General features: G+C 35.5%; 2 protein-coding genes across 2 annotated transcripts; both read left to right on the forward strand.

Annotated features, from left to right (window-relative positions):
- Positions 1-1,897: 1,897 nt before the first annotated feature.
- LOC117412788 (growth/differentiation factor 9-like) lies at positions 1,898-5,154 on the forward strand. Its single transcript, XM_034021360.3, has 2 exons — positions 1,898-2,365; positions 3,432-5,154. The coding sequence occupies exons 1-2, from the start codon at positions 1,996-1,998 to the stop codon at positions 4,385-4,387; spliced, it is 1,326 nt and encodes a 441-aa protein (XP_033877251.2). The 5' UTR covers positions 1,898-1,995; the 3' UTR covers positions 4,388-5,154.
- Positions 5,155-7,647: 2,493 nt separating this feature from the next.
- On the forward strand, positions 7,648-9,260 carry LOC117413028 (cytochrome b-c1 complex subunit 8-like). The gene is made up of 3 exons (XM_034908476.2): positions 7,648-7,769; positions 8,582-8,754; positions 8,972-9,260. Exons 2-3 carry the CDS (start codon positions 8,601-8,603, stop codon positions 9,064-9,066), a joined length of 249 nt encoding a protein of 82 aa, XP_034764367.2. The 5' UTR covers positions 7,648-7,769; positions 8,582-8,600; the 3' UTR covers positions 9,067-9,260.
- The last annotated feature ends 3,737 nt before the right edge of the window (positions 9,261-12,997 follow it).

The raw sequence follows: 12,997 nt of genomic DNA on the forward strand, positions 1-12,997 counted from the left end.
GTCTTAGGTAGGTCATCTAGATAATGCAACTTTATTTCAGTCTATAGGCACCCTGCCAAACTCTAAGTGCTACTGAGCTTTTAATTAACTTTGTTATGAGAGAAAATACTTTGGCTTGACATTTTCAAATTTAATTAACTTCCTTTTTATCATGGAGTGATCTTGAAGGATACTGGGATGGTACATACATAGTATTATTGGGATTTTTGCTGGAGTGGCAACAGTGTACAAAGAGGTTATATGTAGTACAGACAGGAAATGACTGAGTTTCATAAAAGTATAATATTGCATCCATACACATCTACAAATATGGTAAATTCACAGTGAATTAAAGTTGCTTTTTGATGTAATTTAGTAAACATCCTTTATAAAGCCAGGTACTGTATTTGTGGACTTCCTGAAGGACTTCCAGGTCATTAGAAACAACATCTGCAAACTCCATTATAATTCGGGATACAAAATGGAGGCAAATGTTTACATTGTTGCATTACTTCTTGAGATGAAAGAGAGCTTGGATATGTTGTTTATAGCCTTCAGCTGCTGCTCGTAGTAACAGGAGCAAGCAACTTAGCTCAAAGAGTAACTCACTGGCAGGCAGGTTTTAAGACAAGAAGGGCAGAGTGAAGGGAATGTAAACAAACCAAACTGTCAAAAAGGCCTGATAAAGTACTACCATTTTTCATCACATTTTCAGTTAGAAATCGACTTTCCAAGGTCCTTTGGGTGCTTTCACACTGCCGGAACATCAGGCCTTGGAACCATTATGTGTGTAAGAAAACAAAAGGGTAAAATAATCTCACATTAAACTACCCCCCACTCTCTAAGCCATCTTTGAAAAACATGAAAATAAAAAATAAAAAGTGTATTATTTATACTCTGTGCTGGAATAGTACAGAACAATCCCACTGCCACTATTCCCTTGTCTGAAAACATTCCACAGATATCTGAAAGTCAACAAAGGAACAAATATTAGGTGATAAAGTTCTGCATCTAGTTTGAATGGATATTCTACCACAGAAACACACATATAGGATGTACTGCAATGAAACACAATAACGTCAATTCTAATGATCTTTACAGCAGCAGAACTTAGAGAGTAAGTAGCCGGGTTCCTAAAAATATAGCGTTACACGTCCTCACGTGTGGCTCCAACTGTTTAAATATTGTACTTGCAATTTTTCTTTCCATTGTTAATAACATCCTGACAACGTTTTACAATAATAACTTTAAAGTCTGTTTCAAAGCTGTTTTCAAAATGTAAGCTCTAGTGCACTGATAGTGTATGGATTATTGCCCACATTGTCAAACAGGTAAAACAGCAATTATGATGCATGATGTGGTACGGAACAGAAAAGCCAGAGCACAATTTTTTTTTTATTTTTTATATCGCTCTTCCTGCAGTGATTTAGAGGACACATCTCAAACCTCAGTGTAATAGAGCGGCCCTTTTGAAAAGAGCTTTGAAACAGGATGTTAACAATGAAAAGAAAAATGAGAGGTACATCCCAAAGAACGTCATGCTTAACTCGTGGTTTACGGGAGATGCAGAGCGTGCTGTACGTTATTGGGGGAAGAAAAAAAAAATACAAAATGTTTGTCGCCGAATGATTTAAAACTTTTATGTCCAAGAAACAACTCAAAATGAATTCCTAAATTAATAAGTACATTCTTGAACAAACATACATTGCTTTGGAATTTCAAGCGAGGCTGCAGTCTCATACTGCAAAAAAATAAAATAAAATAAATAAATAAATAACTGAAAAGGCGCAACTCTGTAATACTGAGAAAGGACATTGTATTAATATTCCTGCTTTCATCTTGCAACATAACATCACCGTGTGTAACGCATAAAACAACTTCACTGATGCTTCCTTTATTTGATTAGTTAAGTGATTGATGACACCTGAAACTTTAAAGAGGCGCATGCACAGAGGCAACGCCTCCTTAGGATAGGCTTAGATTTCTCTGTGAAGCTGTATTCACCGCCAACTTGCAATGGGGACTGTAATAAAAATGTGCTTTTGTTTGTGTTACTCTGCTTGCCTCATTTTACCTTATGTATGTGGCTATCTTTATAGAACAAAACAAAATTCCTCGGTAGGCCTTGATAATGTGCCACCGAATTTTGAAGACCCTCATCATGGCAGCATACTGCTGTCTTCTTTGCTAAAAGCACTCTCTGACAAAGGCGGCTGGGAAGACCCTACCCCGCGGTTCAGACCCGATTCAAAGTATCTCCGGTACATGAAAAGATTGTACAGAATGTCTGCCACTAATGAAGGAGTGCCAAAGCTGAATAAAAGTCACCTGTATAACACAGTAAGATTGTTTACCCCGCAAGCCGAGTGCCTCCAGCAGATCAAAGGTGAGAGATGACGTTCATCATATTACATAGGTCAGTTCGATTATATTATGATGCATGCTTTACTCCAGTTGCAATCTTGTCAGATAGATTTGATATGATTGTCTTTTAAATGTAGTGTCCCAACGGTTTCAAATTGTTTATACATTTTTTTTAATTATTTATTTTTTTTAGAAATGTAGCAACTTGCATTATGACGCCATGGTGAAAATTATAATTGGTGTCAGTGTAAGAAAATGGTGTGCTTCATTTGTTTAAATGTATTTCGTATTCCTTCAGCAAAATCTTTCTGCTGTACCAGTACTATGCCTGTTTGGTACACTGTAGGTTATATAGTACTGTTAATAAATATCATCTAGGTGATGTAAGGAGATGTTTTGAAACTGTTACATTGGATTCATTTTCAATATCACACTAATGACAAGTACAATACTTAATGATATTAAATGAATAACAAAGCCTAGTTTGCCATTGGACTTGTGTACAAAATATACATTTATTTTGAGTAACCCTGTATTATATTGTCAAATGACATTTAAACTTGCAAAGCCATTTAAATGACAAGTTTATATAGAAATTTTGTATTGTTAGATAATGTAATCATGTTGGGACGGAAATGTGTCCTATTGCATAGGAGTTTAACCCATTCCAGGTAAAGTGCTCAGGTGTGTCTTATTAAACTTATTGGAAAACCAGGAATGGATTCATCTGCTATGCAGTGAGAGCCTTATTTCCATCCCTGAAGAGCATGTCCTATAAAGCATGCACTACATCTTTTGATTTAAGTAGGATGCAGCTAAAGCCATTGCCATTATGTGTGGGGCCCACAACATTCAGTTTAATGCATAAATCCTCTGTTAAATATTAGAATATATTGCATTCATAAAACATTAGAATGCCACATATGTACTTGTCAGCATGTTAATGTTTTAATAACCCAGAACCTCACTTTCAAATGTATATATATTCCCTAATTGTTGGACACAATATATGTTTAAGCAAATAACATTTCGGCCTGAAAATAATATTCTAAATATATATTCTACATTTATTTTTCTGTTTCTTGCAGGGGTTTTCACACAAGATCTGTCTTACAGCTTGGATCGCGTGACTGCCCAGGAGCACCTGCTGAAGTCTGTTCTCCTCTACTCGTTTGAGAGAGCACCCATGGCTCCTGTTGTGTCTGTCTGTCATGTGCATCTCAGTGAGCAAGCGGCTCCTGATGAGCAAGTCCGCTCGAGCGCTCAGGACTCCTTCCGCTTCCACATCCGAATGGAGAGGAGGACCAGGTGCAAATGGGTAGAGGTTGATGTCACATCTTTTCTAAAGCCTCTACTGGGCTCTTATAGAAAGAATATCCACATCCTTGTCAATTTCACCTGTGTGGAAGACAGAAGACAACAGAGCAGTCCCCAGGAGCAAGATCATCAGCTGAACCGGACCCTCAAGGCTCCTTCCCTTGTCCTGTACCTGAATGATACCAGTGAACAAGCCTATCGGAGGTGGACACCACAGGTAAAGATGCTGAACTCGGGAAATCCAAGACCAGCATCGGATCCTGGTCATTTGCAAAGTCCAGTGAAGGTGATGGTGGAGAAAAGATCCTTGCGAAACAGAAGAAATATAGCTGACAAAGAGCTAGATAAACAAAAATCAACGCCTGAGACTTTTAGTCTGGACGAACACTATAAACATTTTGAGTTCCCCACAGATGAATGTGAGCTCCATGATTTCAGGGTGAGTTTCAGTCAGCTTAGGTGGGACCACTGGATAATTGCACCCCCCAACTACAACCCTCGCTATTGCAAAGGGGTTTGCCCAAGGGCTATTGGTTATCGATATGGGTCTCCAGTTCACACCATGGTTCAGAATATCATCTACGAAAAGCTGGACTCCCCTGTGCCAAGGCCGTCGTGTGTCCCATCCCAATATGACCCCCTAAGTGTTTTGACAATCGAAAACGATGGTTCCATTGTGTACAAGGAATATGAAGACATGATAGCTACTAAATGTACCTGTCGCTGAACCAATGAGCAGAACGACAAAGATGGAAAATGTGTACTAGTGGATGTGCCATTTTTCGATCGCATTATGAAGAACTCTGAAGGACTTTTCGCAGGACTACCCAAGTAGTTTTACTGTATCTTGCATTAAGGTTCAAATGTATGATGGGACATCAAGATTTGTAATTGGTAACATCTAGAACCAAAATATAAAGCCATTATCACTGTTGATAATTACAAAAGCAAAAAAAAAAAATGCTTTATTTTTTTCTTTAAGTCTATGCCTTTCCCATTAACTAAATGTAGTTAACATGTGAAAGGCTAAATTTATGTGTTTTTTTTTGTTTGTTTTAGTTTTTGTGCGTTCATTTAATTTGTTTCCTTTTGATAGGCTGGGGTTGACACATTTTTAAGCAGGAGAATGTTCTGGACACCAAAGTGAGATTTTAGTCCTCTTAACTATTACAAGATATTTTACTGTGGTTTTATATCTGAGGATATAAACAGTTGTCTCGTGGACAACTGTTTTCTATTCATTATGTCCAGACAGAAAGTTGTCCTAAAATATGGATGACAAGATTTGTCAATCTGCATTTAATAGTCTCAGCTATGAAATTACTGTAAATACGGTAAGTATTTAATTGTAACGTGAATAATATATGTATAATGTATGGTTTGTAACAACTGATTTTGGCTGATTTGTTTTGGATTTTGAAAATGTTTCAAAGATGGTTATATTCTGATCAAAAAAATATATATATATTGTAAGCAGTTTTGCCTGTGTGTGTAGCAGACCCTTTATTCTACTTTGTTTGATCTTAAAAACAAAAGTTAATTTCTGAAGCAAATTCAAATCTATAATGGTGAAGTCAACAGGCTTGGAGAAAATAACTGTGTGCTGTAAAATGGGTATAAGCTTTAAACACCCAACTTAACCAGCAGCCAAGAGATCAAGGATCACAATGTCATATATACGAAATAGGGCCATTCCATTCCAGGTTTAAAAGGTAAAATTAGATCATTATTACAGTAACTACTTTAGGGCCTGGACGGCGGTTTAATTGGTTTGATTAAACGATCTAGAACAGGGTTGGAACAAAGACCAGGACTGGAATGTAAACTTTGACCCCGATCCCATGTCTAGTATTTTAATGCTACATTTGACTGCTGAGAGAAGACAACAGCTGCAGAGGGTTGTGACGCAGTATGAGAAGTACTAAAAAGAACCTTTGTTATTCTAGTTCAAAGCCTTCAGAGGTCAAATAACGGGACATTAACCCACTGCACCGTTCAACAAGTCTGTGTTGGGTTACCATACGACTCCATGTACACTAGGATAGTTGGAAACCGGTCAGGCTTTTCAACTCGCACCCCAATGCATTCTGGTAAGTGTAGTCCTGCTGTGAAAGGTACCTGAGACAGGTGAAACATACCAGAATGCATCTGCGCAACTAATGATGTCATTGTTTATGAGACATTTCCGTGTGATAAACATGGCTAAAAGAAATATATAGGTGCCTGATGAGTCAAGTTGATTTTGTAATATTGATGAATAGTACATTCATAACAATGGTAAATAGTACATACATATGATATACATTTTTTATTTAATCAAAGTACAGTTGTATACTATTTTGTTGTAAGAAAAAAAAAAAAGTATTTTTGGTTTTACAAATAAAACAATATGGGACAATTCGTATCCCCAACCGCAACTCGTTTTTCCACCGATCCGGGAAGTCTGTGTGTTTTGGTACACCAGGACATGTCTCAGTAAATGACAAAGACGCAGACACAACTCCTTAGACATAATTTATACGGGGACGCGTAGGACATGTCCCCCTCACTTTTTCAATGATGGGGAAATGTCCCCCTCACATTGCAGGAGTACTAAAACTTTTATTTCACGATAATGTTTTGGTATAATCGTTAGTCAGTATATAAGTCAATGAGAAGAAAAATTGAATTAGAGCGCTACGTTGCTTTATCCAAAACACAGGAAAATTGTTTGAATTTGGAAGGCACCATAGCTCGTGTTATTTACTAATGTTCTGAGGCTTCTGTCTACTGACAGTTTAACTTCATTTTGAATTGATACACAATTATTATACCAAATTAATCACAATATATTTCTGATTCTAAAATATTTTGCGCAATTAAATACATTGCACAGACTTTCGTATTTCTATTTATCAATGTTCCAAAACCTCACTCTTGGTCACATTTCACTAAACATTTTTAAACTAATAAATACCATCACGAACATTATTGTATTAATCATAGTAAAGTTGAGTTCCTACCTGTAAACAGAGGAACACGTTTAAAGTTTGGAGCTTGTCTGGAGCTTGTTATTTACATTATCGTCGATACACTGCGGTTTGAAGTTCAAGCTAGTAGCTGCATACCTTTCAACTCACGGCATTCTGGCACGTTTAGCCTGTCTCAGGTACCATAATTCTTTCCTTTAAGAGAAGCAGGACTACGCTTATCAGAATGCTGACCCGGTGAATACGGAGCCATGGTCACCTTAATTTAAATCTGCATTATGCCACACTCGCTCTAGCGCTCGCAGCGTTTAGCAGGGGCCGGTTGTACTAAAGTGATCTGATCCTAGATCCAGGATCCGATCTGAGTGGAGCCATGGCTTTGCAATTCCATGACTCAGAAGCGACTGGATTAATATAGCTATTTATTTGCCACACTCATCACTCATGACATCATCAGTGACAAAGGATGCAATGTTTTGAATGACTGCCACAGCAATGTCTTTGGCTCTCTTAATTAGAATACAAGGATGCAATGTTTTGTTGTACTTGTTCGTAATATATTTTATTATTTCAGATAGAATAATCTTCATGCATGCCTCAGCTAACCGCTGCTTTTGCAGAAAATAGCACAGCTGTGCTTGATGAGCTCTCGGTCGATTACGTACAGCACTTTCTTCCAAAAGCATAAACCAAAGTCTCCATGTTCTCACACAAAACCTCACGATCGCCATGTAACGATGGCCCGAGTTCAGTGGTTTGTTTAAACAGGGAGTGCACTCGCTTCCATAATGAAAGGTATGTGTATCTACAAAAAAAAACGCAGCGAGTGGCGTTTGTAAATACGGTTGTCAGGTCAACTGCAGTGTGTGTACAGGACTCGTGCGTATTGCGGGTATGCGACTTCACTTATCACTACAAATGTTTTTTTTTTTTTTATTGCCGGTGTAAAAAATGAAGGTAGTGAAAAAGCCGTTATATGAAAGAATACAAAGAATAAATGTTACAAATAAAGTCAACTAATTAAAAAAAAAATTTAAATGACCTTGCCAGAATATGGCGTCTCGACCTTTGTGCCGGAAGAGTTATGAAAGTGAGGCTGTGTCCGTACATCCGCCATTTCAGAGAATCGCTGATTCGGTGGTATGTATTATAACTGCTTTCTCTGTTTTAATAGCTGTCTTTGTTTTTTTTGTAGAATAGGTTGCCGAATAATTTGACGTAAATGATAACTTGTGGAAAACTATAAGCGTTATGTAAGCGTCAGCCATGTAGTGTTATAATATTAAGATATTTTGCATGTCTATGGTGAAAGTCAAAGCTTAGCCAAGGTCTTTTTGTATCGCTGCATCTTCCTTGCCGCCTTTAGGTATCTTGAATTGAAGCCTTTTATTTGAGATTGTTGTTTTTAAGTTACACTAGTTGTCATTTTGTTGTTAATTATTCTGCAGTAATGCAGAGTCTGGATAGGTTAGTCTGAAAATAATTGCAGGTGTTTTTCAATGGTGTCGGTAAGCGCTTACATATTCTTTATTTATTTTTAAATCATACACCGTACTTTGTGTTTGTTCTTGAAAGTTAGTTAAGGATTTATTATTACATTGAATTTGTTACAGAGGAGCTGTACAGCACCTAAACCTGAGATAACACGAATGCACTTTTTCAGTAACACAGTGGTTTGGAGTCTGGGTCCGGTCTAGTTTGGTTCGAATTTGCTGTAAAACCGCAAGTTTCACCTGGTGTGCCATGCAGTAGCCTGAACACTAGTCTCTTGAAACCAAGTTGTAAGCCACGAAGTAGTATATTTGATGTATCCATCAGATTCTTATGTTGTATTTATTGTTTTGCTTAACGTGGTAATACTGAACACTAAACAGATCCTTCGATTGTAACCCTCCTTTGTGTTGTGTGTTGTTTTTTTTTTTTTTTTTTTTTTTTTTTTTTAAAAACTACAGATCCTCCCAAAAAAAGAAAATGGGCCGTCACTTTGGAGACTTGGCCAGGATCAGGCACATCATCACCTACAGCCTGTCCCCTTTTGAGCAGAAGGCGTTTGCTAACTACTTCTCAAAAGGAATCCCCAATGTGTGGAGACGGTTCAGTTCTCAAGTCTTTAAAGTCGCACCTCGTAAGTACCTCATGTTCTACAAATAGCTTTGGATTATTAATCAATATTAATATTGATTAATAATCACTCAAGAATGTAACCTGAGGTGCCAGTTGCCCAGTAACTCAAATTCAGTATTCCACAATATAGAACATTGGGATGGATCATTTTTGTGTGGAATTGTGAGCTTGAGTTTTGAATTGCGTTTTTTGATCAATTATTTCTTGTTTTTTTAAAGCATTTATTGTGACGTATGTAACCTACACCTGGGGAAACCATGTGCACCAGCAAGGCAAGAGGAAGGTGGCAGCAGACTATGAAAATGACATGTAAAAACCATTGTCTTCACACACTTGAGCTCAATTGTACTGTTTCTTGTTTTTGACCTGTACCTCATGCAAATAAGACAATATTTATTCACGATTTGACAAGTGTTTTGCAGTTTTTGTCTGGCAAATTGTCACGTTAACCGGTGGAATTCATCAGTGAATCGGTTGTTAAATATAATAAAAGCTTGATCAAATTGTCCTGTGATTTTATGGCGGTCTTTTCTTGAGTTAACATATCTAGGTACGGTGGCACACATTGACACAAGATATTTATTGTACAAATTGACCCAAGGTACAGGATGTAATTTCTGATCATATGGGATGCACCAATGCTTTGTCCCCAGTTTGAAATTGGTCTAAAGCAGTTACTTCTTACTGCCACAAGAGGCAAATCAAGCATGTTTAAAATAAAAAGTAAAATAAAAAAAGCAATTGAACTGGTATTGTCTTAAACCAGTGAAAACACCTGCAGAGTTTAATTAGTAACAGGTTTTATTTAATAAATTCACATGTATTCAGTAATTTGTAGTTTGTACAAAATATTTAAGACATATATACATATCTAATAATTAGACTTTATAAGACATATCATGCAGTTGTTTGTATTAAAAATGCATGTAAAAGAATAACAGCTGAAATCCCAGACTGATTAATCAAATATGTTTAGAAATAATGATACATTTGTAAAACCCAATATTGGGTTTGGATATTCTACCAAAAGTATAATACATCCATAACTTCATAATGCTCAATCAAAAATAATATACATCCTGTGTACGATGAAGGCACATGTTCAAATGTTTGTTGACTTGATTCACCCTAAACATCAATGTGTTAAAAAAATTACCACAAGTGCTCTTGTATGCATGTCTCTTTTTTTTAATCAGAATTACATCTTTAGGCTTCTTGTATTATTGTAGAGCTTTACTGTCATGTCAACAGGACCCTTAACAATAGCTGGCAGCGAGGAGTTATTTATATTGGCATTGGTTTATTTTTGTTAACACAAGTTAAATATTTTATGGCATAGTCAGTCAAAATTTAAAATGAGTACGTGCTGGCAGTTAATCAAAACAAATATTGGGAGTTTTTATCCACATACAGAGTTGTTACTGAAATTACAGCATCCTGTTCAAGATATGGCCAATACAGAGAACAAAATAAAAACCAAAAAGGCCATCAACTGAAGTAAACATTTAACTATTGGCATCCTAATTCATGCTTTTGGTATTGGACATTTATACAGAAAAATACATTTTTACCAACAGGATATTTAGAAGGTTACTGTTGTACACAGGTTAGGAACTACTGTACAATAGCTGGCTTCAGAGTGCTCTCGATTTGAGTATTAACAGTTACTTTATCTACAGATTGAAAACAAGTTTTCCATGTTTATAGCAATTGTAAAAAGTATTTCTCTTCATCAAATTCATGACATTTGCATAAGGGGTTCTCCGATATGTGTAAACAGTGTAACATTGGTACATTTTACAGCAAACGGAACACGCAAGAATAAGGATAGCCTAAGAATTATAAAGTTTATTAATACAGAAAATCTACTTCAGTTATTGAACTTACATGAAGTTACAGTTCTGCATTATACAAAGCATTTTGTATGGCAGTTATTATAAAGCTGGATTTTTTACATATTAAAATGTGATAGCTTTTACCAAATATTTGACTTGTGCTATTTTATTTTTATTAAAAATACACAAAAAAAAGATAGATATTCTAAAATGTTACTATAATTTCAATACAACAAAAATACAAAGAATATACAGGACAGACAATTATATAATACCTATTACACAATAAAACACAACTCTTACATTTTTTTAATTACACATTTCCAATATAGATTTATTGAATATGAACCTTTGACGAATCCTATTGCATCCATAATGTTGTTTTTTTCTCTGTAAACAATCCAGTTTTATAAAACTGATGCTGTTGGTGGTTCAAGTCAATTGAGCTAACCACTTTGAAACAAAACTATAAAACTATCTGTTGTTTTTATTTATGTTTATGTCAAAGCATCCATTAAATGCAGCTTCAAACATGTAAATACATCTCAAGAAGAGGAATTATATGCACCTTTCCACTTTCCTTCAATACAGACATGGCAGAACAGAGATACAAGGTCAGAAAAAAACTTGTTACAAAAGTTGTTAAATGCTGATGCATTTTGAACATGACTCAATACAATAATTTATCAACAAAACACATGGATTTTTAAAAAGTATTTTGATTTACCATGCATTATTCTCAACAGATATGAAAAGGTGAAATGATTGAAAAGATGTATTTAAAACTAATAAGTTAAACAGCCAGGGAAAGTTAGAACAAATATGTTTACCCTGGGTTTTAAATGAGCATGTAAACAAAACAGAATCTGGGTCAACTACTTTATAAATGTGCATGATACAATAAGGTAAACTGCTAACCAATCAGATCATCTAAAACTAATGCCTCATTATAAATAACATCAACAAGGAGGGAGGGATAAAATAAATACTTTAAATCACATATAAAGTCTACTATGAAATAAAAAGGATCAAATAATGTTTAATAAGCCATTTATACTCTGGGGGACTTCAGACTACATTATATGAACAAACTTTTGTAATAATAATTAAAAAAAAAAAAAGTTAAGGAACATGATCTAGCCAGTGTGTGCTAATTTTTGGAGAATTGTAAAACAAGCAACTACTACTTAACTGCAGCTGTTATGTAAATATTTACGTTTTATTTAGATGTACATAAATACCCCACACAATGATGGATTGAATTGATTAAAAGGATGCACAATTATGCATTAATAATAAATCAATAAGTTAAGGTGTGCAATTAATGGTTGCCGTCTGGAAGGTAGATGGCATAAGGACTACTCTGAAGTCATGCCAATCTAGGTTACTGCTGCAGATTAAACAGAAGAATAAAAATGTGTCAAGAATGGCCTTGGGTGCATAATCTTTCAGCTTTTACTTCAACAGAAGTCTCAGACTAAAAAAATAATCAACAGGGAAACTGCATAATGGAAAAAAGGAAGGAAAAAGTTTAGAAATGTCTAGTAAAATCCCTTTGACCACTCTCAGCATTTGATTGCACAAAGCAACAGGTAAACGTTGGGCAATTTACTTATTTAATTAGAAATGCCAGTTTACTTGTTTTGATCGAAGCATTTCACTGTAAAGAGATTTTGTATAGCATAACATACATATATCCCATAAGACATTTCCAGCACTGGTATAGGATTTAATACTATATTTGGAAGAAATATTCAAATCACATTACAAGAAACTTTCTTGTAACCAAGTTTTCAGACGACTAGGGCTGTGTTGTTATACCAGTGTATGTGTTATACCAGGCAAAGTGGCAAAAAGGTGCATGTTCGGGGAGAAAACAAGAATCTCCTTGATTCTGTCACATATCTGCTACCTTGCACTGTTGACAGCAGTGTTAATTCCATGTAGCAAAATCCATTAAACCTCGGGGTAATTCCAATTCTGGTGCATGACAGTCAGATTAATGAAAGCAATACAAATGTAAAATAAATATGATTAAGGGCTGACCTGAACTGGAATGGCACAGACTGCGACTGGAACTCTGCTTCAGTTCATTATTATGATGTAATAAGAATACATACATAGTTAAACCTTTCAAAGGAGTTCTGTTATGCCAGGATTTAATGGTCAATAAAATAGGAGACATTTATCAATAGTAGTTATTTTTGGGCAAGCCAAACCTTTTGATACTCTGGAGACATTATTTTGTCTTTTTAAAAGGAAGCAACACAAATGTCTCATGCCAGGACTATTCAAGCAAAAACACAGAAATATGAAAAGGAAAAACAAAAGCAAATTTAAAAAAAAACTTAAATGATTGAAAAAATGGTTTAATTATTTACATAGATGCCTTGGAAAAAATTTATGTGG

The sequence above is a fragment of the Acipenser ruthenus genome, chromosome 23 (assembly GCF_902713425.1).
Source record: "Acipenser ruthenus chromosome 23, fAciRut3.2 maternal haplotype, whole genome shotgun sequence".
Taxonomy (NCBI): domain Eukaryota; kingdom Metazoa; phylum Chordata; class Actinopteri; order Acipenseriformes; family Acipenseridae; genus Acipenser; species Acipenser ruthenus.

What these genes read in the sequence shown, in the direction of transcription:
- LOC117413028 (XM_034908476.2), top strand. Translation starts at nt 8,601, where the DNA reads ATGGGCCGTCACTTTGGAGACTTGGCCAGGATCAGGCACATCATCACC. An exon ending in AGTCTTTAAAGTCGCACCTC is followed by an intron (nt 8,755 to 8,971) that starts GTAAGTACCTCA and finishes GTTTTTTTAAAG; the next exon opens with CATTTATTGTGACGTATGTA.
- LOC117412788 (XM_034021360.3), top strand. Translation starts at nt 1,996, where the DNA reads ATGGGGACTGTAATAAAAATGTGCTTTTGTTTGTGTTACTCTGCTTGC. An exon ending in GTGCCTCCAGCAGATCAAAG is followed by an intron (nt 2,366 to 3,431) that starts GTGAGAGATGAC and finishes TGTTTCTTGCAG; the next exon opens with GGGTTTTCACACAAGATCTG.